The sequence below is a fragment of the Lepidochelys olivacea genome (assembly GCF_965140295.1).
Source record: "Lepidochelys olivacea isolate rLepOli2 genome assembly, chromosome: 2".
Classification (NCBI taxonomy): domain Eukaryota; kingdom Metazoa; phylum Chordata; order Testudines; family Cheloniidae; genus Lepidochelys; species Lepidochelys olivacea.
This window is the reverse complement of record NC_140412.1, coordinates 212,522,572-212,549,112: the sequence shown is the minus strand read 5'-3', so window position 1 is coordinate 212,549,112 and position 26,541 is coordinate 212,522,572. Positions and strand designations below refer to the sequence as shown.

General features: G+C 42.9%; 1 protein-coding gene across 1 annotated transcript in view; it reads right to left on the bottom strand.

Moving 5' to 3' along the window:
• MACC1 (MET transcriptional regulator MACC1) overlaps positions 1-26,541 on the bottom strand; it is a 47,742-nt gene that overhangs the window by 12,876 nt on the left and 8,325 nt on the right. The window contains exons 2-4 of the mRNA XM_084618566.1: positions 10,311-10,434; positions 6,516-8,563; positions 1,903-2,091 (exon numbers count right to left, since the gene is read on the bottom strand). Coding sequence (XP_084474692.1) covers positions 1,903-2,091; positions 6,516-8,563; positions 10,311-10,425 — 2,352 coding nt within the window. The 5' untranslated portion in view covers positions 10,426-10,434. The remainder of the gene's footprint in view (positions 1-1,902; positions 2,092-6,515; positions 8,564-10,310; positions 10,435-26,541) is intronic.

Below are 26,541 nucleotides of genomic sequence, written 5' to 3'. Positions count from 1 at the left end.
ATTCAGACAGCAGCAGAATCATTCAGTACCTTGAAAGTGAGAACAAGGAGGTTCAATTTGATACAGATAGAAACTGAGCCACTCAAATGATTTAAAGGGTTGGAGTTACAAGATCAGCATGGAAGGAAAGGATGATCATTCTAGCCAACATGCTGCAGATAGAACAGAGGAAAGAGGGGAAGGATCAGGGATTCTAAAAGGTAGGTGGTGCACACCAGGTGTGAGGGAGAAGAAACGAGGTTGCTGTCAACAAGATGCGAAGAGAAAAAGAAAGAGAGAGGAGCAAAAAATGACTAAAAATTGTGAGCTTGAATGATTGAGAAAAGAGTGGAGAGTTCAGTGTTAATGAGGCAGTAGAGGAGGAGTGATGAATTCAGATTTTACCATGGACAGTTTGTGGAAGTACCAAGATATCAAGACAGGAGGAAATGCCAAAAAGATGGGGAGAGATGGGAGCCTAGACAGGGAAAGAGATCAGAATGGAGAGGCAGATTTGAGTATCTGCAGAGGTGCGAGAGTATTTTCATGAGGCTGTTCAGGAGGAAAAACTTGGCTGAGAACAGAATCCTGGAAATCATCGACTAATAAGGGCAAGTAGGAGAAAGAGGATCCACTGAATTAATACTCATCCATGAAGTACGAGAACCAAGGAGTTATGGAAAGTGAAGGAAGGAAGGAGGGTCTAAAGGAGATGTGGGTGTTAAAAACATGGTGTTAAAGACACCTGAGAAATGAAGAATACTTCACTCTTACTTAGCATTTTTCATCTACATAGCTCATAGGCTTTATTGAGAAGTATCATTAGGCCCATTGCAGAGAGTAAAACTAAGGCACTGAGACTTGCCCAAGGTCACAGAACGGGACAGGAGGGTTGCAGAGTTAGGAATAGAACCAGGTCTCCTGAGTCCCAGTCCAGTTCCCCATCCACTAAGCCATCCCTCCTCCTCCCTTAGACCAGTGGTTCTCAACCTTTTTCTTTCGGAGGCCCCCACAACATGCTATAAAAACTCCATGGCCCACCTGTGCCACAACAACTGTTTCTCTGCATAGCCAGTAGATTAAAAACCAGGGCCAGCATTAGGGGGTAGCAAGCAGGGCAATTGTCCGGGGCCTTATGCCACAGGGGGCCCCACGACGCTATGTTGCTTGGCCTTTGGCTTCAGCCCTGGCCAGTGGGGCTTGGGCTTCAGCTTTCTGTCCTGAGCCCCAGCGAGTCTAACTCAAGCCCTGCTCTCTGGTTTATTTTGGCGGACTTCCTAAAACCTGCTTACGGCCCCAGTTGAGAACCACTGCCTTAGACTCAGAAAGTAAGTGGCTTTTGTTAAGTCCCTTTTCTGTGGGGGAGAGCAGCAATCTCACTAGGAGAAGGGGAGATCAAGAAAACACTTGAATGAAAGGCAGAAGTTCTCTGGGAATAGATAATCCACCTCAGTAGCTTTGAAATGAAGCAAGCCCCAGGGAAGATGAAGGAGAGTGAAGTGAGGGCTAACTTGGGCAAGGAAACAACATGCTGAAGATAAAGGAAAGGAGCCAGAGGTGACTGATAAGAGAGAGGGAAGGAAAAAGGCTGATTATGAGGGAGGAAGAGTGGGTCATGGAGTGGAGGAAATAAGCTGAGATTTAAGGTGGACAGAAGCAAAGATTTCAAGAGTTTAATCTATTTATTATTTGATTACAGTAGTTCCAAGGGCCTCTATTGAAATTTCTAGGCACCCTATAAACAAATAGTGAGAGATAGTCCCTGCCCTGAGGAGTTCACAGTTTAAATAGGGAGACAATCAAAGGAGGGAGGGGTGGACTGCACAAGGATGGGGAAGAAAGGCTCACACAGTATTTGCACATAGAAAAGTGTGCTGTAAACATTTTAGCAAGGCTGTGCAAGTAAAGAGCAGGAAGCCTTACCTCCAGGGCAACTTCTCCACTTCTGCCTCGGTGAGGTACTTCATAAGCCTCAATTTGTTGTTTTGTGAGTCGCGCTAATCTTTCTGCCAGCTCTCTCCAGCATTTGCCAAGCTTGACAGCCGAAGTCAAAAGGACAGTGTCCTGGATAAGACGTGCTACTAATCCTTGGCAATCTAACTTCAGAAGTGCCTGCAGAACAATTTTTAGAATCAAGCAGCTTGGTCAGTATTTGAGAGCAAATAATTATTGTTTGTTCCTGTAACTATCCAGTAGATCTTTTCAAACGTTAAGTTAGGCTAAACCTTTTTAGGTTCTCTATAAAAAAAGTAACCGTGTTTACACCTTTGGTACAAAAGGGATAGCCAATATTTTGTATAGGAAAGTTGCCCATAATCTCAAGAAAAAAACTAAATTGGCATCCCATTGCTTCAGCATTCCAGCATCAGCTGAATTCTGCCAAGTTTGAGGATCCTGAAGGGAAAATAGCTTTCTCCAACATAAATATTTGGGACCTAAAATTTAGCTTCATGAACCTTAAAAATGAAATCAGAGGATGGTTATAATAAGGTGCGGTCCTTGTTCCACTTCTTTTCCAGAAAATCACTGATTACATTGGCCAGAGCATTTTAATTTCATCCTTCTGAATACTTGATAATTTGCTGACTATGATTCAAACTTACAAGGACACAAAAAGGGAAAACAAAACGTGTTATTTGGAACAAAGCAAATTAAAATGGTTCCAGTAGAAAAGTCCTGAAATGAATACATGTTATATTTCTGCTTTCTTATTGGCTTAGATTAGAGCAGGGTGAAAAATAACATTTTTTTCTGCAGAAAATTTTCTATGGACAATATCAACTGTTCAGTGAAATACCAAAAACCAAAATATTGCACCAAAAATTTAAGTTTTTGGTTTTCAGATGTTCAGTTTTTCTGAAAAAGTATCAACATGTTCTGCAGAAAGCGGATAATTTTTGGAAAATTTTGTTTAGCTAAAACCCCAATTTTCTGTTGAAAAACAGTTTTGAGGGAAAATTTTCAATGGGGTGCATTTTGTGGGACTGAATGAAACCCCTGATCTGTGCTGCCAGACCTTTTATGAACAGGAGTAATTTGACACAAATAGTAATAGTGTTCATTGCTAGTTGCAAATTTCATACAGAATGATTATAGCTCTGGTTCTGAAGTCCTTACTCAGGCAAAACTCCAACTAAAAGCACTGTGAATTTTGCCTGTGTATGGATTTCAGGACTAACATTCAGATTACTAAATAAAGCACCATTATGAATTTTACACTTTACTGCTTTAAAGTTCCTGCCTCTATAAATAACTTTGTATGTTCCTTGTTGCATTGAATGGCATAGGGAAGGGGCCTGACAAGTTACAAATAAAGGTCCAAATCCTGAACCCCCAGACCAACATACGAATACACAGGCTTTCTGTGAGGGGCTGGGGGCATGGAAACCTCCTTTTCCCTCGCACCTCAAAGAGCATTGACATAGCTGACCCAAAACTGCCACCTCACTCTCAGACTTCAAGTAGCATCCAGCCCTTCTTCTCCCAGGGTTTTCTGGAAAGCTCATCGGCATATTAACAAAATAACTTGCCATATTGCTGCCCCTCCTGCTCACCTCGCCTATTAAATGCTCTGATGCATTGCTGTGGAGACAGCTACAGCAGAACATTGTTCCACAGGGAGCTAGTGGTTGGTCAATCCCACTTTCCCCTGACCTCTGCTCAGACTTCTTTCTTCCCCACATAGCAGAACTGACAGTGTTACCACAAAAAAAAAAGGAGGACTTGTGGCACCTTAGAGACTAACCAATTTATTTGAGCATGAGCTTTCGTGAGCTACAGCTCACTTCATCAGATGCATATCGTGGAAACTGCAGAAGACATTATATACACACAGAGACCATGAAACAATACCTCCTCCCACCCCACTGTCCTGCTGGTAATAGCTTATCTAAAGTGATCAAGTTGGGCCATTTCCAGCACAAATCCAGGTTTTCTCACCCTCCGCCCCTCCCCCCCACCACACAAAGCAGGAGAGTGAGTTTGTGGGGGGGGGTGTCAGAGGGTGAGAAAACCTGGATTTGTGCTGGAAATGGCCCAACTTGATGATCACTTTAGATAAGCTATTACCAGCAGGACAGTGGGGTGGGAGGAGGTATTGTTTCATGGTCTCTGTGTGTATATAATGTCTTCTGCAGTTTCCACGGTATGCATCCAATGAAGTGAGCTATAGCTCATGAAAGCTCATGCTCAAATAAATTGGTTAGTCTCTAAGGTGCCACAAGTCCTCCTTTTCTTTTTGCGAATACAGACTAACACGGCTGCTATTCTGAAACCAGTGTTACCACAGTTTTGTGCCCTCTTTGCTGGATGGGAGTCATAGGTTTTGTCCATCACATTAGATTTAGCAGACTTTAAGTTGTGCTGCGCTGGTGCATATCCAGAGTAAACTCCCCTGAAGTCAGTACAATGGAAAGCAGAGTCTGGCCCAGGATGTCTAATCTTTTTGGCTAGCTGGATAGGTCTAACATATTGCTCAAAATACAAATGCAATTTGTACGTATGCTCTGTTGAGCAGCACTGGACCCTGGCTGTTGAAGAACTGGGATTTATCTCATTTTAAACGTTAAAAAGACCTTCCCGTAAGTGGCATAGGTGATATTGTATCTGTAACTGTAGCTTTTATAAAGGCCGCAAGCCAAATTGGCATTTCAGAGCTGGAAATCGTACACCATTCACAGATAGGATATCTCCTTAGTCCTCTGATGTTTTATCCTGGCACGTATATACATTCCCCGTCTTATAATGAGGTCTTCACACAGCTCTGTCTCCATTTGCTAGGTTGGCTAGTTACCCCTTTAACTCTTCTTGAACCCAATTCATTTTTATATCACCTCCTGGGACAGGGGTGGCCAACCTGTGGTTCTGGAGCCACACGCGGCTCTTCAGAAGTTAACATGCGGCTCCTTGTACAGGCCCCGACTCCAGGGCTGGAGCTACAGACGCCAACTTTCCAATGTGCCGGGGGGCGCTCACCGCTCAACCCCTGGCTCTGCCACTCGCCCTGCCCCCGCTCCACCCCTTCCTGCCCCCTCCCCTGAGCCTGCTGTGCCCTCGCTCCTCCCCCCCAGAGCCTCCTGCACGCCACGAAACAGCTGATCGGGAGGTGTGGGGAGGGAGGGGGAGATGCTGATCGGTGGAGCTGCTGGGTGGGAGGCGCTGGGAGGGGGAACTGATGGGGGGCTGCTGACGTGTTACTGTGGCTCTTTGGCCATGTACATTGATCAATTCTGGCTCCTTCTCAGGCTCAGGTTGGCCACCCCTGTCCTGGGACGTTAAGAACTTTACTGGGTTTGCAAGTGGCTGCTGCTGCCATCGCCTCTGGGCGGTGTATTTATAGGAGGTCCTTTGGAATGCTGACTTTTCAAAGGGAATGGATTAGTTATGTCAGCTAGCATTATAAGTGTGTCTTCAGAACTGGAGTGGCTAAGGGTATGTCTACATTGCAATTAAAACACCCCCTGCTGGCTCATAGTTCAGGCTATGGAGCTGTTCAATGGCAGGGTAGATATTCAGGCTCAGGCTGAAGGGGGAAGGCTTAGTAGAAAAGCCACAGCTGTGAATTCATCAGAGAGCCATTATTATAACAAATATAAAACTTGGTCCTAAATAAGCCTTGTCTGCTTATCAGTCGAAGGGCCCCAGGCAGTAAGCTCAACTCCACTTTTTCTTGACTTAACAGAAACATTGTTGTAGATGTGCACATTTTCAGATCTAGATTACATGAGGATCATAGGGTTTGTAATTCAACCATTCACCTGAAAGGTTGAAGTACAGCAGTTCTTGAAGAAAAACATACTGAATCCAAGACTTGTTCAGCAAATTGCAAGTCTTCCTCATGAAAATCTGAACATAAAAATAACTAAATGAACATCTAAACATCTAAACATCTAAAAATAACTGTAATGACTTATTTGCCTTTCTTTAAGCAGCAGCTACATGGATTATCAAGGTGTGAGACATGGTAGCTTTATACAGAAAATCAGGTCTTCAGTAAATATACCATGTTTTCCTTGCCTTAAAAATATAAAAAAATTCTAAGCAGCTAGTTTATGATAGGTTTTGGTTTGCAAAGGGATCTGGAACTTTCACCTGTAGGTCACTGGTTCAAATCCAGACTGGACTGATAGTTTAAAAAAGTTCCTAATAAAGCAGTGTTTATAAAACACTACTTTTGTGATAGAAAGTGTGGGTTTTAGTGGGGTTTTTTTCATACAAAGTCATGGTTTTTGTCATCCCAGCCAGCTCTCTACTGAGCAGTACTCCTCTAATTTTTACAATTTTGACCCTATATGGGCTGGATCAATTAACATAAATTTATGTGGCTTGTATTGAATATTGTATTAATTTATGTAGAGTATCTGCTTAAATTTTTTAACTTGAGTGCTTACAGTTTTCAGTTACTGTATTCATACTTGCAAAGATTCACAATACTGTACTAATGTAGTATCATATTTCATTACTTACAATCATTACTGGCAAACAGTACTCATTTACTACCAATGCAAAACAGATGAGTCCACTTGAGCAGTACTTACAACAATGAGCTCATAAAGAAACTGCCTTCTGGGTCTGTTAGCATGGCAATCTTCCTTCAATTTCTTCACCACATACGCGACTCTTTCTGATTCTTTATCTGCTGGTACCTCACTGAAATCATCCAATGACATATGTGAATATCCTAGCACATCAGCCAAAGCTTTCCAGTTGTAAACTCTCTCCGATACCGTGGATAGGACTAAAGAATAGATATATGTCAATTTCTTAAAAGGCAGTGCAATTTGTTCCAGAAGATTCCTGGTTGGCAGCACGCTATCAGTGATATCTATAGCTTGTTCTTTTAAAATCACTTTTACATTTTTACAGTGCACTAGACCAATCTTTCTGCGAAGAACTCCCACATACCATTCTTTAACTTTAGTTTGTCCAATGGCTTTCACTTTATCTTCACCGAGAAACGCTATTGTGTCCCCTTTAAAATACTCTAGTAAATAGTCAATCTTACTTTGACGAAGCACAGATTTCAAGGCCACTCCATAGCTGGTAATATTTAAAGTCTTATCTTGAAACTTGGGGTATTTAACTGTCGGTGTCAATAAAAAAGGAGCAGATTTGATTTCTTTGCGTTTCTGTAAGTGGTTTGGCTTACTAGTCATCCCAGTTAATTTTGGAGCTGGATCGGGAGTTGTAATAGGGAATTGGGTCACTAGATTGTTGTTTGGGCCCTTAATCTGAACTAGGAAAGTGAACAAATGCATTTCCCCAGTTCCCAGTACAGAAAATGGAAACTGCAGGTGGACAACTTCACCTGCTTTCAACTGCCCTTCTTTAATTTCTTTGCTTTGATCTTCCATCTTCACTTCAAAATCAGGATCACGGGATATCAAAGAAACACTTAGATCTTGTGGCTTGTCAAGTAAAAATGTATGCTTTCCCCACCGATTAAACACCACTGGTGGCATGCTCTTTCCACCCTTTTTAATGTCACAAACTGTGAGTTTTTCTGGAATGTAGTTATGACCAAAAACAGTAAAAACAGCAGTGAAAGAAGGATGAATATGTTTGGGCCCATAAATTCCAATGCAGAGGTTTCTGTAGATGTATTCCCAAACAGATGTAGCCAGAGACTGAATTGGGTTTGCTTGTACTGCAACCACTGTGTACATCACATGACTTAGGTCTGTCAACTTCACTTGTATGGTATCTTTGTAAAGGTAGCAGTTGTGTAGCTTTTCAAAAGGACCTTCTTTGTTGAGACTATAAAACCCCATAATTTCAGTCATAACTTGACTGAAAGGATCCTTCTTCACTTCAGCTGCAATTTTCATTTCTAGTAAAATGGCTTCCATTGTGTTGAGGTTACTTAAAGTAAGTTCTATCAATGGGCTCACAGTGCTTGAAAGATCATGATTAAGTGATGGGGGAGGGTTCAGAATAGCCCGTAAACCAACCTCTTGGAATTCCCCAGGTGATACATGACCCTCAGGGATGTGAACAGCGATATCCGAGTCAGGTAGCTGCACTGAACCCCCTTCATGATTCAGTTTACAAACTACATGAGTTTCTGTAGGTTGTGTTTGTGCCCATCCTGGACTATGACTCATCACATCCAAATCTAGACAAGATCGGGCCAGCTGTCGATGACTCAACCAAGCCATCTTGTAGGCTTCACGGTCATTTTGAAGCCATTCCATGTCTGCAGCTAAAATCTGGCCAGAGGATGCTGTCTTGTCAGGATCAAATCTTTTGGCATCTACAATGTCCAAAAGCTCAGAGACACTCTTCGATTTTCCAGATTTCCCTGCTGAAGCCTTTCTTAGAAGATGATCAATATCTAGCTCATCACCTGATGAATCAAAAGAATCCCTGTTGCTTGAATCTCTGGAGAACAGATAGGGGTCTTCTTTTAAGATAGAAATGTGTTTACTGTTCTTGTCACTGTTACTTAACTGAGCTACATCATATACAAATGGGTTGGATGCTGACAGATCATTCCGGAAAGGATTAGTCTTGGAATCAGTGTAAGCATGTTGTTTGAACACCTCAGGCCAGTCAATGATTAAATCCAATTTATTCTCTTTGTCATCTGTTTAAAAAAAAATTGAGGTAATTATTCCTATCCACACCCAAGCCCTATTTATTGGACAAAATGGGCCAAATTCATCTCTGCAGTAAACCTATTGATGTACTTACAGTACACTAGGGCTAAATTTATCCCAAGTTAAAATTTGTATAGCTTGTAAAACATGCAGGGTCAGTTTATACCTTCAAATTGCTTTTAAGGTTTTAAACATAACCAACAGAGTGTCAATCATGTGTTAGGATTAAAAGTAGGATTAAAGAAGCAATATTAACAAAAAAGCACCAATAAATTAGTCCTTATAATAGGGCCTGATTTTGCAAGGTGTGGAGTATCTGCAGCACCTGCAATTCCCAGTAATATTAATGGGAGTTGAGGATGCTGAGCTCCATCAGGAGCAGATCCTTAGACTGTGTGTTCTAAAGAATGTCGTCCACTAGGAAAGGTCATTGGCATTTTTGGCCTAGTGGCTTGCTGTGTGCAGAAATACAGTGGCTGATGCTTACATTTTGGAAACTACCATGTCCACATTGTAGAAAAGATCATACAACATTCAGGATTCCCTTTCTTCCTACATCTTAGAAAGGTTATTGTTAATTTCATTTGGTTTCAGTCTCAGAAGAATGTGTTGATGTTTTCACTGTAACAATTCATAACTCTCACCGCTATAGATTCAACTACTCATTTTAAATTTGGAATCAACTAAAGAGTGAATTTTTCATTTGATTATTTGAATAGTGAAAAGGAGTCAAAAGTAGAAAAACTTTGTTTCCTATATTGACAATATTTAAATACCCTTTTAGATTGAAATATGTATTGTTAACAATAAAATCTATTTTACTTATATCTATTTGTTATGGATGGATCTGTTTGTTAATTACCTTTCGTTTAGAGCTCATATAAAACCAAAATCCAAATGAATAAATTTGCATGATGACAACATATGCTGATTAAAGACTCCATTGCATGAGATGCTCATCACCCCTGCAAGGAACTGACGGAGTGATTTCAACTCCCATTGCCTTATACAGGTTTTCTGCATGCAGAGAATAATATAAACAGCAGGAGACGGGATTCTTCCTCCTTCCCCATACACAGCCTGCCAGTAAAGCTCCTTTATCTTTATTTAAAAACCAATGAAAGCAGCAGCTCAGCCTGGTTTTATTTCTCTCTTTCAGCACACCCATGCCCCTCCCTTAATGTTGTCCCTCCCTATAGGTTACTGTTCCATCCCTAAGGTTACTGTAATTCTTGCAAGTTGAGCAGTCATTATGCCAGCTTCACTCAGCATAGGAGAGGAGTGGCGTAGGGTGATATGGAGCTGATTACAGCTTCCTGATTCTCAGGATGAGGTCTGGCCCCAGTGGTACTTACAGCTGCTGCTGGACAAATATTGAGGTAGCAGCACTGATGTAAGATCCTTAATAGATCCTATACTCCCTTTCTCTCTCCCCTGACATGCCCCCTATACTGATGGCAGTAACGCAGACCTGGATCTGGTACAATAATACACCGCAGAATTCCCCTATACCAAGGGGGCATTCTGCTAGGCATTGGAATTAGAATATGGCCCATTACACGCTGCCTGAGTAGTGCAAAGGAAACGTAATACAAAAGAGAAGCTGTCCCCTTGTATTTAAGGCAACATACGTATGAGCAGAGTAGTTCTAGCTTGGATATTGACACCAATGGGAGTTTTGCCTGAGTAGAGACTTGCAGGTGTGTTGGCCCACTGTAATAAATATTAACAGACCTGACAACTCGCAGCTCGTTGAAGGTTTGCTCTCGTCCAAGTCAATCACAGTTCCTTCGGATCTACTCCGTGCTATCTCTCCAGTGTGAGAAGAAGCTGTTCTGCTAGCGGACATTTTTTCCTCCTAGGAAACAATAGGGTATGTTAGTGAGTGTACAGTTTGAGAAAGGGGAAGCTACTGAAGAATACTTGAGCACCAATCCTACAATGAGACACGTGGGAGACTCTGAGGTTTCCTCTTGGGTGCAGGTGTCTTCCCATGTGCATCACATTGCAGGACTGGAGCCTCAATATGTAAATTAAAAGTAAAAACACTACATTAAGCCCCCAATCCAGTAAAGCAGTTATGTCCCATAGGTCATGAGTGTGCTTTGCTGAATTGGGGCTGATTGCCACACAAAAAAAATCCAATAATTTCAACTTACTGTGTCTCTAAGGAAAAATATTTTTAAAATAAGCCTTTTACTCTTTGCATAACCATCCCAATCCCTGTTTGGAGATAGGATTGAATAGAAAAATATTAAAAATGAAAAGCCACATCTGTCCATTCCCCTGCCAGTTTCAGATAACCAGCTTCCCCCCACTTCTGCTCAGCTGTTCTTTTTATGCATTTCTTTGGAGTGGACATCCTATCAGATTGTCCTCTTAGTCAACACTAATGTAAATCAGAAGCAAGCTCCTGTCACCGGGTGTCTGGCCCTTGTAAATGAAGCAGGTCCAGCACCCTGTGCCAGAACAGGCGCTCCCAGTCTAGCCAATTAAAAGGCAGGCAGCACCTGGGACTATAAAGGATCAGGGAGAAGCTGAGAGGTGAGTCAGAACTACCTGAGTGAGTCAGGAAAAGGGAGGAGAGAGAGCTGCCTGGGAGTAAGAGCGCAGCAGGGGAGAACTGTCATTGATCAGGAGACTGTAGGAGGGGAAAGGCAGAAGAGCAGCAAGAGGGGTTTGCTTTGCTAGCTGATTTCCCCAAGCCAGAGAGCCAAGGCTGGAAGGCTGAAGGCTAGAGAGCAGTAGAAGGAGTTGCCTGCTGACATCTCTGACCTGGAGAGTGGAAGCAGAGGGCCAGAGAGGGTTGTGAAGGCAGTGGAGAGGCTTACCTACTGATGACTCCATGCTGGAGAGCTGGAGTCAGAGAGGGCTAATGGACCAGGGGGAGCGAGGGATGCTTCCCCAGCAGAGAGGCTGTGGATGTACATGTGTGGAGAGAGTGGGAGTGCACTCCAGCGGGGGTGACTGTCCCGGCAGAAGGACAGCAGAGGACTGTCAAACTGCCAGGAGTGGCAGAAGCCATCAGAGTACAGCCTGTGGGGCACTGAGGGAACTAGATGTCCTAGGATTTTAAGGACAAATGCACAGCGGGTGATAAATGGACAATGCTTTGGGGACATGTGTTGTGGAATGTTTGTAATAAGCCAGACCAGGAGAGGTATTACTTAGGCAGGAGAACCTTGCATAGAGAGTTACTGGAAACTCCGAAGGAGGGAAGCTGAGGCAGTCACGCCTGTTGTGCCACAGGCAGGTGCTCTGGGTGGGGCCACTCTGACACCCCCGTTATAGTCAATGGACATATTCTGACCTAATCCCAGTATAAGTGAGACAAGATTCAGCACCCCCTCTTCTTTACACTGGTTGGGATAGCTCTGCTCCTTCTCTGATGCCATCTGAGTGCTCAGTCTTAGCAATCTGCCATAGCCGGCCAAAGGAACCAGATAAACTTTACCTAGATGAAGGAGGCCAGCAAGATATGCATTAAAGAGCTAATCCCACCCCTCTTCTGCAGCCAGGGGATTCTGCTGTCTGGGGAGCCAGTACCCTGCTGCACTGTGTGTGCACATGGGCTTATTAAGGTTTTGAGAGCCGAGGGAGGGCAAGAGGAGTATGAAGTACCTGCAGTGCCCCAAGGACTAGAGAGAAGAGCTGTAAGATGTAGTGTTTCCTGGGTGCTGGGGGTTGCAGGGTAGACTGGGGTATCTTGCTACATCTTTAAAAGGAACAGCAAATGCAGTCCTGGTGATATGTACCATGAGGTGGGGGAGCTAGAAATATGAAGGGGAATCTCAGCTTTCAGTTAAATCAGCATAAATTCTATCCCTTTTCCTTCTGGAGAGACGCCTGGAGATGTAAACACAGTGCTATAGCTGAAAAAAAAATAGCAGCGGGGCTCCACAGCAGCAATAGGAAGCCGGGGGAAAATGAACAATCCCCCCTTCCCCCCACACACACAGATACACCACATACCCTAGAGACTCATTTTACATAGGAAGTCTGTATAGCCAAGGATCACCTTACTAACCCTCTCCAAAGCCTCAGGCTGGTTGTGTGTGTAGTGGGATGATGGTGATGGACATGAGCCAGTTAAGTTTAAGGCAATGGCCAGAATCGTTCTCCAGGCCTATCTCAAAATACTAAAGCCAGCTCTGCTTCGGGGACTGATGGACTGCAGGCTGTCCCCCTATACAGGAGCAAGAGTGACAGCTAAGCAGCTCTTCTTCCCCCACATCTGCACAGACAAGATGTGTTGTGTTTGCTTTCTTCCGTGGCTACGAGAAAGTGGGAGCCTTGCATGTCTGGGTGTTTGGCTATGAAACACCCAGACATGTAACATTGTAACACATTAATTGAAAGGTTTCAGAGTGGCAGCCATGTTAGCCTGTATCCGCAAAAAGAATGAGGAGTATTTGTGGCACTTTCGAGACTAAATAAATGCGTTAGTCTCTAAGGCGCCACAAGTAGACATTAATTGAAAGTGATGCTAGGGGAGATATTGGCACTGCCTCGACTCGGTTTACACTTCATTTCATGGTGCAACATACTACGGTAAAATACAGATTGCTTCGTCACAAGCGCAGAGCATCATTTTTGTTTTTAACCAGCAGGTACCACAAGCTGCAGGTGACAATCTGTTCCCAAACGGATGTCTGCAGAGGTCATGAAGCATTGCTGACGTTCAGGTTTGCCTGTCATCTGAACAGCAGCCCCATTTTCAGATTCCCCTGCCTTGTCTGAAATCAAAACTACAAGACACATTTGGGGCCTGACTCACCTCCATTTTATCTTGTCAACCACTGATGTATCTCCATTGAAGTCAATGGATCTGTTCCTGATTTACACTGCTGCTATGTGATGAGAATCAGGCTCTTAGTCTATAAAAGGAGTTAGATCTGCTTGTCTGTTGTTAGGTCCATTATATCTATTTGAGATTAGGGCACTGGCTACATTAACATAAGAATCATCTGAAATAACTGAACTGCCCAGCTACATTTGATATGAATACTCAGTGGGGTTAAGAAAGGATGGGGTCGGGGGAGGGCAAGGGAAGGGGGAGTTAAACTAGTCTGAGGTCTGCCAAAAACTCTGTTCTAGACTTAGGGACTATTGACAGTGTTAAATCTCTCTCTCAAATCATGAACAAGTGCTTTATAACCTGCGAGTCTTAGCTTTCCAAAGTTATAAAGCATTTATTCTAGACCTGAGAGGCTGTTGAAATACTGAACCTTAAACTCACAATTCTCAATACCCTCATGCTTTTTTTTATTTTTTCCCCTCTCTCCTCCACCTGAATTCCAACGGGAGTTTAGTGTCTCCTATATCAAGAATTGCTCATACCAGAAATCTTAAACATGGAGCTTGGAATCCCAGCTTTCAGAAGGTATAAAATGTTAATCTCCAACTCTAGCAGTTAATGAGAGCTGCATTGCCTGATTGCCTTCTATGATGAGATAACTGGCTCTGTGGATATGGGGAAAGCGGTGGATGTGATATCCACTTTAGCAAAGCATTTGATACGGTCTCCCACAGCATTCTTTCTAGCAGTTAAAAAAGTATGGATTGGATGAATGGATGAAAGGGTGGATAGAAAGCTGCTAGATTGTCGGGCTCAATGGTAGTGATCAACAGCTTGGTGTCTAGTTGGCAGCCAGTAAAGTAGAGTGCCCCAGGGGTCAGTCCTGGGGCCGGTTTTGTTCCACATCTCTATCAGTGATCTGGATGATGGGATTAATTGCACCCTCAGCAAGTTCACAGATGACACAAAGCTGCGGGGAGAGGTAGATATGCTGGAGGGTAGGGAAAGGGTCCAGAGTGACCTAGACAAATCGGAGGATTGGGCCAAAAGAAATCTGATGAGGTTCAACAAGGACAAGTGCAGAGTCCTGCACTTAGGAAAGAAGAATCCCATGCACCACTACAGGCCGGGGACTGACTGGCTAAGTGGCAGTTGTGAAGAAAAGGACCTGGGGATTACTGTGGATGAGAAGCTGGATATGAGTCAGCAGTGTGCCCTCATTGCCAAGAAGGCTAACGGCATATTGGGCTGTATTAGTAGGAGCATTGCCAGCAGATTGAGAGAAGTGGTTATTCCCCTCTATTTGGCACTGGTGTGGCCACACCTGGAGTATTGCGTCCAGTTTTGGTCCCCCCGTTACAGAAGGTATGTGGACAAATTGGAGAGAGTCCAGCGGAGGGCAACAAAAATGGTTAGGGACTGGGGTTATTTAGTCTGCAGAAGAGAAAAGTGAGGGGGTATTTGATAGCAGCCTTCAACTACATGAAGGGGGGTTCCAAACAGGATGGAGTTCAGCTGTTCTCGGTAATGGCAGATGACAGAACAAGAAACAATGGTCTCCAGTTGCAGTGGTCGAGGTCTAGACTGGATATTAGGAAACACTATTTCACTAGGAGGATGGTGAAGCACTGGAATGGGTTACCTAGGGAGGTGGTGGAATCTCCATCCTTAAAGGTTTTTAAGGCTCGGCTTGACAAAGCCTTAGCTGGGATGATTTAGTTGGTGTTGGTCCTGCGTTGAGCAGGGGATTGGACTAGATGGCCTCCTGAGGTCTCTTCCAACCCTAATATTCTATGATTCTATTAAAAGCTTGCCCGAATTGAAGTGCAAACTAAAAGCCACCTTCTAATCTGAATACTGTGATTTCAAGGTCCAATGTACCATGACCTGCCAATGCTAAAAAACACTTTGGACAATAGAAAAGCTTCCAGAGGTGAGAGTGTATAGATTTGTCAATGTGCATTAATTTTTATTGTATAATATCTGTGCCCCAAAATGTTCAAACAACATAAAATACTTTAAATTTATAATTTTGTTAGCTCCAGGGCTTATTCATTAAGGGGCCAGATTGTCAATATCTTACACGGGTGAGTAACTATTCATGAGCACTTCTTGAATAAGGGCTTCACAAGCTAACACAAAATAAGCAGCACAGAAAAACTACAAGAAACTACAGACAGTGCAATGTTTAGGAGTATTAGCATATTTATGCATTCGTTTATGTATGAAAATTGGTCTAAAAGTCTATAGTACAGAAATAAAAATCAGTATTAAACATTTCAGCCTTAGCTGTGATTACTTAGCTCTGAGCTGACAGACGTGCCAAAGTCCAAATACAAATTTAAGAGCCCAAATAAAGGAAGAGCAAGACACAACATCACAAATCAGACAGATGCACAGTGGCTAATTGCTGTAAATTCCATCCATCCTAAAACAAAAGCCTGGGGAGATGATGCACAGTGGAAGTATGTTGACATCATGGATCTGACAATAGTATCACATACAGACTGTTTATAATGCTAGTAAAAACTGCCAATGGAACAAACCAGTCCCTAAAGATTCCCTTTGGGATCTCCTTAAAATAGCCATGTGATGCCTTCATTATTCACGACTAAACTAGTATGAAGACTGTAAAAACAGAGACTCAGAAGGAAAAAGACTCCTTTCAAAACTAAGAGCTATACTGAGCTCTCTATAAAGAGTTCACTGCAATAATGCACTGAGACAGTCCTGTGATTTAAGCATGTTATTGGTCATCAGCAGTGTGGTAAGGAGCGACAGTGCAGGAATGAATGCTGAGTGTGGGAGCCTGAGGAGAGAGAAACATACCAGGCTGGAGTAGAGGGAGCAGGAGGGGAAGGGGCTGACATCCCGCTGGATAGAATCATGTGTAGCAAGCAATGGGAGCTAAGCATTTCACTGTAGATACAAAGTGAAACATAAAGTGACAACATTTAATGGTGCAGAGAACTATTTGTATCGGCACACAGTGAGTACTGAGCAGAAACTGAAATGTGGAGGTTGGGGTGAGATTACCCTTGCAAGTGATTGGTGAGAGAACCTGAGAGAGAGCCAGGGGAAATGGTTCTGTACTGTATGAGGGCAAGAGACACATTGGTAGGTGATATACTTTTAGCCCTAACAGTAAGGTATCACCTGACTCATAAGAGACTTGAATTGGGAGCTTGCAGGGATTCCAAAAGTCTTGCCATAGTAACAGCTGAGGGAAGAAAAAAATGCATTAAAGGAAGAGAGAATAGTCCCAAAGTAAAAAATTCATGAAATTCTAGAGAACACAGAAAGAGGTGGCTTGTTCAGCACATGGTGTTTTGCAAGATGTTCTGCTTCTACAAATCTTTGAATCCTTTTAAATTAAATTGTGAGTTCTTCAGAATTATCGCTACCAAAGACAACATGTCCTGCCACGGTTAAAATACTGGTGATAAAGGAAAAAATAGCTTCCCCCATCACTGACTCTGCACCTAAAACTACACAGAGTATGTTCACTTGAGTGGCACCATAGTGTGTTTGAGAGTTACAGTCAAGATCTTAAAAATCCACATTCTAGAACAGCAAGACACTAGAATCCTACCTTTTATTCAAACTTAACTCTGTTTGGCCTTTTTTCAAAAGCAGATTGCGTTACAGCAACACTTTCCTGTAGTAGCTCTTTTCAGCACATTACACCATGTATTAGCATGTTGCTCCATCTCACCACCATTCTAAAAGATCCAGGACTTTTTTAATAGGGGGAGGGTCTGGGCATGTGCAGAGACAGGACAAGCAACCAAAGATGACAGAGATGAGGCTAACTCACTTCAGTCATCACCTGGTGGTGAATGAAGATCTGGCTATCAAACCTCCTTGATAAGCTTCTAATTACTTCTGGGAATGACAGTGCTGATGGGCAGCCCCAGGCATTAGGTCTATCCACTGATGAAACAGGTAAGTATTGGTCCCATTTTAAAGATGGGGAAACATAGGTAGAAAGGGTTAAATAAATAGACTAAAGCCACAAAGGGAGTCAGGATTAGAGTGCAGGAGTCCCTTCCTATATTACTCACTTAGTCCACTAGACCACACTGATTCTCACAACTGTAAGCTGTACCCTGAGGCCATATTAGCTGTTCTGGAGAGAGGCTAGTCCTTCCCAACTGTGAATTGATCTGCACTCTTCCCAAAAAGAGACTCATGCTGGTGCCAGAGGCTAGCCCTGGATGGGTCTCAGTGCGGCCCCATAAATAAACTGTGGTCTGAAGAGAAAAAATAGCGACATGGTATCAACAGTAGCAACTGACATCCTCAAGGCTGATTTTTCAAAGAAAAGAGCTCGAGGCTTTTTTTTAAAACTGAAAGATGAGATTATCCTTTATATTTCTAGGTCCCCAAAATCAAGAGGGAAGCTCTGTCAATGGGCTTCCTGTCTCCCACAGGCTGGATTTTGGCAGGAGAAACGATACAATTCCCTACCACTCATCAATTCACCTGGTGTGATTTACAAAAGCCCCCACAGGGTAAGACGATAACATTTTCCAAACAAAGACAAACCTGGGTTGAGCAGTAAGCTAGTCCTTCACAGGGGATTGACGTTTATGCACTCCACTGAGCTGCATGGTCATAAACATAATTACCTTTGTAATTTAACTGCTCATATCAGACAAAAAAAAATCTTGACTATTTCAACATTAAAACATTCCTGCCAGCCCAGACTAGCAATCGTCTGAAAGAATTACACTTCCCATGTGTCGTTGCCGGGACCGCACGTGCAGTGGCAGACAAGGTGACACGGAATTCACTTCTATACACAGGCCACTGCTTCAGTCACTCACTGCCCATTTCAGGCAATTTTAATTTAAAACACTAAAGATAATGCAACTTAGTGCACTGTTAGAGTGGGGTTTTAACCCTTGCATTACTACTATGATTTGTATACATCTTTATTAAAGTTGGGTGCATTGCACACTTGTGCAGCATGTCTTGCTACCATACAGTTGTCACAGCCAAGGGTTGGGCCTAAAGTGCAATAGTTTTCACAATGGGACATAGCCTTGAGCTTTCCAGGATGGTGGATACCAGACATGCCTCTGAACTGACATGTCAGCTGTCAAGTAGAGAGATGGTAGCCTGATGTAGGAAGATATTGCAGCTATGCACACCTGACACACAGACATATAATGCAGAGTAAATCCTGGAGCAATTCCACCTCTGGTGTAACGCCATGTGGTTAGGAATGTAATAGGTTTCAACCATGCATTTTCACCTGATTGTGCACTGGTGGCATCTCAGGCTTGCTAAAGGGAGGGACAGGACAGGCAGTCAGGGTAATTGGCATGGGTGGGCTGCTCTTTCAGTGTGATTGCTCAGGAAAGAACAGCAGGACTCACATCTAGGTATCTGAATTCCTTCTGTCCCATGTGCCTCTGTACCAGATGAGGAAAATTTCCCAGGAAGAAAGAACCAGTGAACTTTGGGGATGCGTAGTGCCCTGTACCTCAGTCTGATGTTGGTCTTCTACTCAAATGCAGAGTTAAGTCAGTGGTTGGGACAGGAGGATTAAGTCTGGCAGCTCTGAGGCTGTGTCAGTCAAGCTCCCAGGAGGCTGTCACTGAACAAACAAGCCAAGATGAAATCATAGTTGAATGTGGGGAGGAAGAAAAATGTGTCCCAGGCAAGCACTCCTTCAATCTCTTCTGGAAAATCTGATGGACTGCGGGGAGGTGGTACTTGAGAGGGCACATTTGTGGGAAGGAAGAACATCCAACATGCGATCACATGTCATCAGTCAAAAAATCATCTGCAACAGGAGTATAGTCCCCTTAAATATGGGAGTGGAATTCAACCTTTTGGCCCATAGAATCCTCTGGCCCTCATCTGTTGTCAGTTGGAAGAGGTGATGTCCCTAATTGTAGAAGAAAACAATGTGGTATAATTCACTGATGCAGCCATGTGATGTGTGTCACTCTAATAGTACACTGACTACTTGATGTACTCAGGGGAGAAGTCACAGTGCAGATTACTGTATGTGACTGACAGTGATAGTATTTTCAAGGAAAGAATGATGCCTGTTTGTGTATATTGATCTGGTTCAGCTGAAGACCTTGTTTAATAGTCCTTTTATCACTGATATTTTGGAAGTGCAGACTCTGAACCCAGTATCAAAATGAGAACTCTTATCCCCATGACACCTTTGGGGATAAAACTGTACAAAGCAAGCATTTTGCTTATTCCCCTGAATGACAATTATAATGATGCTTGATGCTTGGTTGTGGCTTTTCTCTGATAATGAGACTTGGCTTCCTTTGGAAGATCTGCCTACATGTTGTTAATAAAAGGACTGATCGATTATCCATTTGTTTTCCTGCTAGAAAAATTGACCCTTACCAGTGAAAAGTTATTATTTTTGACACACTTTGCAGTTGTGGAGGACGGAAATTAAAAAATGGAATTCTTAGGGGCAAAGCTAGGTGAGGAGGGAAAGCAAATTCAACTATCCATGTTATTTTTCTATAAACCAAAACCAGAACCATCATTATGTAGCAGTGTTTTCTTCATGGAGCAATTATACAAGCTTTAGACAAGCGAAGATCTGCTTCTGTCTGTCATACAGGATTCATGTTAAACTGTCAATTTCTCACTTAACAAAGAGCATGTGAAATCTCTGAATCCTGCTTTTAACTACTTACTACCAGAAGCACTGCTCACAACTTTGGTCTGTTCCTACTAGATTAAGGTGACTGGCTCTCTGCTTCTCATTAAAACACTGCTTTTTTAGCGCTCATTCACAGGAATAGGAATTACGTTAGATCAGATCAGCGAGCTACCCAGTTACAGTGTTCTCTCTCTCTCTCTCTCATCACAGCCAGGACCGAATATTTCAGAGGAAAGGCAAAAAATCCTGCGGTGCCAATTAGGGACACACCTGCCCGAATGGGAAGCTTCTCCTTAAGCCTGACTTTTAGTGGTAGTTTTATATCCTGAGATACGAAGGGCTCATAGCCCTTATTATATTTTAAAAATATCCTCCCTGATCTAATTGTGGATGTTCTCATTCTGCAGTCCTGTTTTGAATCTTACTAAGACCTTGGCCTCACTCTATCTGGTATCTTGCAGCAAGGAGTTCCATGGGGGTGAATTGTTTTGGTTTTCCAAAAATATATAGTACATTTTTTAGTGTTGTTGCCTTCCCATTTCATTGACTGACCTCTTGTTCTAGCATGATGGAGAGGGAATTGGCAGCACCTGACTTGTCTTCTCCATACCATTTGTCATTCTGTACAGCTGTTCATGTCCCATCTTATCTAATTTTATGCAGCAGTTATGAAAGGGCTATAATTCCTGGCACTATGTCCCCACTTTTCCCCTTCCCTCATACCCCTGTGCTCTACCAACCCTCATTCCCGGCCCCCCCCCGCAACATATTCCTGCACCCCAAAATACTCATGAAGTGGGGGAGTTATCTGTGCCCTCCAGTGAAACCACTTAGCACTTAGCCCCAGTGACACCCCTTCCTCTGGATGATGTTTCACATCAAAGCTAGCAGTGCTGGTATGACAAGCCTCCTGTGGTTCATATGATGAGGTGGTAGGGGAAGTGGTCTGCCTTTCCCCTCTTCAAGCCCTTGTTATGCCCCGATTGGCCCACGCTACTCACCTTCCTGAGCACCCCCAGTACCACCCCATGCAGAGATCACTCTATTCCTAACAACCCTGGCCCCGCACATGCTCCTATACGTCCCTCCTGATGTCCTAACCCCGTTCTTCCCCTGCTTCCGTGCTGCCAAATCTTCCTCTCTGGGCTCTCTGTTGAGCCCCTCTAGTGAGTTCAGGAGGCCATAGGAGAACAGAAGTAGCTGACAGAGCAGCAGTTGTTCAGCTGTGACACCTTCTGGCAACCACTGCACGCAGCAGCAGATCCCTGCCCAAGCAAGAAAGCTCCACCTCCTTCCTCCTTCCCAACTTCTTTCTGTGTCACCAACCTGGGAGGAAGTTCTGGTTCTCTTTTTCCCCAGCCAATTTGTGTGCAGGCGGCTTTGGAGAAGTAAGGAGAGTCCTTGTAACCCCCTTTCTTTCTTCCTTTTTTCACACACAGTGAAAGTAAGAGAGCAAGTGTGTCCTGGAGGGGAGGCAATACTGTGAGGGAGGAACTAGTGAAGTGGTAGAGTGAGAGGGATTGCACTCATGCATTTCACTCACACAGTAAAAAAAATAATAATAATAGAAGGAATATTATGGTGACAGCAAAATAGCCTCCTTTTGTGTATAAAATGAGTCAGTTAAATTGGGATGAAGCGAGTTCCCAATGAATCATCTGGCTGACCAGCCCCACACTCCTGAAACTAACATGGTGCATAGTGATGTGACTTCACTGGACAGGAGTTTGAGAAGTTTGGGGTGGGCCAAAAATTTTAGCAAGCTCACCCCAAAATGCTGTGTGAATTAGCATTTCAAATAACAGGAGGTCAGACCTGATGATCCTCCTGGCCTTAGATACTATGAATAACCATGCAGTGAATTCTCAGGAGCCAGGTTCAACATGCTGTGGTTTATAACCCTCGATTCAAAATATGTGCCCAGTTTTCCACTTCATTCATTCTGTGTCAGACAGCTTTACTATTTTTCATCATGACTGAAATTACTGCCTCCCAAGCAGAAGATGAGGGCTGCAGATCACTAACTCTTAAACCTCGTCACTGGATTTTTAGTATCTGTTCTCCAGCTTTTTTATCAACTGTAGACAGTCCTGCACTATATCAAGACATCTGCACAGTAAATCCATCTTCACAGGTAGAGCAGTCTCCTGAAAACCACGAACCAAAATTTTGGGGGCCTCATCCTTCAACAAGTTTGGTGCCTCTTGCAAGAAGTAGGCATTGAAGGCGCTCATCATCTTGCAGGATTAGGTCTGTGAAGAGGATGCAGCACCTTGGCCGGGCTAGTTTATTGTTACACCATAAAAGTACCAGTGTAGCACATCCTGAAGCATCCCAAAACACTCTGCTGGTAGGTAACCCAGCTCAGACACAGACACCTCTAGGGTGAAATGCAGCAGCTACTTAAGGTCAGTATAATGGTTAATCCCCACCCCCACCAAAAAAACAATGTTGGGAAGAGCTGGTTGGGAACTCAAAATTTCTGTTCTGTGGGAGATTCCAACAGTTGGTGGGGGGAGGGGGGGAGGGTAGGGAGGGGGTAGCAATTGTTCCCAGTCAGAATGAAAAAGCTAAAATTTTGAAATATCCCAAGAAACAAACCTTCTGAACATTGTTTTTATTTGGAACCATTGAAATGTTTCATTTCAGTTTGTTTAAACTTTTATATTAATTATATTAAATAGAAGATACACAAATAATAAAATTAATATTTTGCTATAAAATTAATCTAAACATCAGAACAAAACAGTAGTTTTCAACCAAAAATTGTCCACTGAAAAGGTTTCCAACCAACTTTTAGTGTCAGGAGTCCTCTGTTGGATCCCTGACTTTGCCTCAGACTATGTGTGTGTAAAAAGGTTGGCTGCCTCTCACATACACCCCCTCTGGTGGCCAGTGGAGGTTCTGCAGTACCCAGCCTCAGTTTCCTCTCTTGGTTTATTTAAAAAAGAAAAAGCACACAAAAAGCTTTCACAACTCCAATAAGAGCCCTTCTTGGGGTCTGATTTTATTAAAACAAAGTTCCAAAACAAAGAGAGAGTCTTCCATATACAGACATAAACTGGGCACAACCACTCCTTCCTTAGGTACTCTCTCCTCCTACTCTCTGAGCAGCTAGAGAAGATGCAAAGCCTGCTCTGCCTTCTTCCCAACAGGAAAACAAAGAACTTTCAGCTGCATCTTCCCCATCCACAATTCCCTTTCTCAGGGACCTCTGCAGGAAACTCTCCCAGCAGCTTCATTCAGCAGTTCCACCCCTTTTGACTATCTACCGGCATCTGCTTTTTAGCCCCCTCAGAGGCCTGGTTTAGTCACATGACTTGCTTCATTCTCTCCAGTCCACCTGGGGAGGCAAATCAGCTGTATCACAGGTGGGCTGACTCATCTCCCTTGGAAGGGCCAGACACCCTGTAACAGTTCATTATCATGGACAAGTCACTTAAAATAGGCATGTCTTTACTACCCTGCAGGGGAGCTATGAAGTTAAACTGATGGATATTTGTAAATCATAAGATCCTCCAGTGGATAGAGGATAGAAGAGCTATTACTATATAACAGCACACACAAACACTACACAACTCTTTAAGATGAGTAGTGAAGAAGCATACTGTCAAAATGAAATCTCAGGCAGAATGTAGTTACTCAAACTGAAGGCTAGGCAGCACTCTTACTCTGGAAGCATCATGGATTTTCCTTGGAGGTCTCTCATCCAAGTATTGACCAGGCCTGACCTAACTTAAAGTGTTAAAGCTGTTAAGATCACATGTCTGTAGGCCATCTAGATGCTTCAATACAGTGAAAGAAACTTAGTCCTGCCCATAAAAGGTTGAGTATGTAATGTTCTGAGTTATAACTTGATTTAATATTTTATGTCCCCACGTTCTAACTAGGCCACTGGCTTCAGAAGCATGGAGCATTGGTAAGCAAGCCATCAGTGACACCATGTAAAAATATCTTTGTCCTTATTTAATGCAAACACACACTGTTGCCAACTAATAATGCTTTCAGCTAATCTAGATTAGACATATCTTTGCAAAGCTATTTTACATTGCAGTTATTCCTACTCATACACACAGCATCTTGCCAAAAAGATTAACAGTTGAATTTGTTTTAACAGGAAAATGCAGAACTAGATACATGAGGTCAGAATCTGTTCTGTCACAGTGGTGCAAATTCACATGAACTCCACTGACGTTAGTGGAGACTCACCAGTGGTAAATGAGAGCAGAACTTGTCTCTGTTTCTTTCAGTAATCAGTACACGGAATCAACACTGTCCGTGCAGACAGGTTACCTTTTTATCTCAATGGTATTCAGAGATCAGTACCAAATCTCTAAGGCTTAAATTCTACCCTATGCCTGAATTACCTGCGCAGGGGGAAAGTGAGAGTTGTTCATGGATTCTGAGGCCAGAAGGCACTGCTGTGATCATCTAGTCTGACCTCCTGTAGAACACAGGCCAGAGAGCTTCCCCCAAATGATTCCTGGAGCAGATCGTCCAGAAAAAAACATCCAATCTTGATTTTAAAATTGTCAGTGATGGAGAATCCGCCACGACCCTTCATAAATTGTTCCAGTGGTTAATTACTCCGACTGTTAAAAATGTACACTGTATTTCCAGACTGAATTTTTCTAGATTCAAATTCCAGCCATTGGATCATGTTATACCTTTCTCTACTAGAATGAAGAGGCCGTTATTAAATACTTGTTCCCCAGCTAGATACTTATAGACTTTAATAAAGACTTATAGACTTTAATAAACACTCCTATGCCTGGAGTAGACTGAAGGACAGTGGGGGGAACAGAGGCAAAAGTTGCTGCAGTGCCCCAACCAGTAGGGGGTGTGTTGGGGTAGCTATTTTGCTACAGCCCCAAACTGAGAAGAATGGTGCTGAGCACTATAAATATCTGGCCCAAAATGACATGTTCAAGACCACTCAGGAAATCTGTGGCTGAGCTAAGAATTGACAGCAGCTCTCTTAAGTCCCAGTCCAGCACTTTAACCCCAAGAACAACATTCCTACCAGGATCAGGTCCTCACTGAGACCTGTACAAAGACATACAAAAGGTACATCTACACAGCACTGAGCTACTAATAGTTAATTGTGTGGGGTACATTCAGCTGATCTTGATGGATGCTTCCTGTCTAGAGAGAAAGGCAAGACACTATTCCGCACCTTCTCCCAACCCTTCACCCCCAAGTCCTACCAATGTGCTGTGGAAGAACATTTCTTTAAATCCATGCAGATTGCAGACTCACTGAGGCCAGGACTGTGTCTTAGGGTGTATCTACATGGCAATTGAGAGATGTAATAATTCCCAGCTCTGGGAGATGTACATGCCCCAACTCTGCTTGAGCTAACTTGCTAATAAGAGCACTGTGCCCACAGCAGTGCGGGTGGCATCTTGGAGTAGCTGTGGCCACTACAATCCTGCCTCACAACCAGGATACGTACTCAGATGACTAGCTTAAGCCACCACCTTCACTGCCATGGGCACAATGCTACATTTAACATGCTAGCTTGAGCAAAGCTAGCATGTACATCTACCAGAGCAGGCAATTACCTGCAGGCTAAACTTAAGTCTATTGCTTCAGCTGGAAACTCAAAACGTTTCAGCCTTTTGTTACGTCAACAACGCCCCCTGCCTTAGCACAGGCTTTGCCAAAAAATAAATACAAGCAAACACACATGCACTTGACTAATGGATCAACGAAAGAGCTACTTCCCAAATGGTTATCACTGGGAAACTTATCACTGGGAAACTTATTTTTTAAAATTACTTCATTTTTTTAAAACCTGGAAGTGCCTTTCAAATTCTCATGATTCATGTCTAGGTGAGCTGTTACATATTACATCCCACGGAGAATATAATCCAGCATATTTGTACTACCACTCAATATTGCTAATCAATGAAAACTAGTCTTTTTAAAAAATCAAACAATTTTCAGTGCAAGTTAGCAAACGAAATCCAATTTGTAAATCACTTTGAGCATTACTGATTTAAAAATAAAAGAAGATGGACAATTTTTAAAAGCAAACCTACAGTTGTGTTGCTTTGTATCATACATATCTATTGTATGACATCTAAATTCTGCAGTGACCGGCACTCTATAAGAAGATAGCCAGTGCTACTTGAATAGAGCAGGACTCAATAGATATAATACATGCTTGAAAACATAACAGGAGCTTGGGGAAGGGATTTGGAGTGACAAATCATCAAGATGTTGGATCTGTGTATTTATGCATTTGCTTGAATAAAGAATTCAGCTTAAACCTGCTGATCGCTTGTTTGTTTCAGGCAAAATGCAGCATACAGAAAAGAAACTTGTACTAAAGAGAATTTCTTGCAGCTTTTAAACAGTACATTTGATAACTGGGTATAGAACTTCCCTATCAAAAAGGTTGGTTCAGCCTTAAATTGGTTGTCATTCTGTGGGTGTCCTTTGCCTTGTAGTTATGTGCTACTATTGATTCATGTGCAAAACTTCCTTTGAAATAAATGACTGATTTTAAGGTG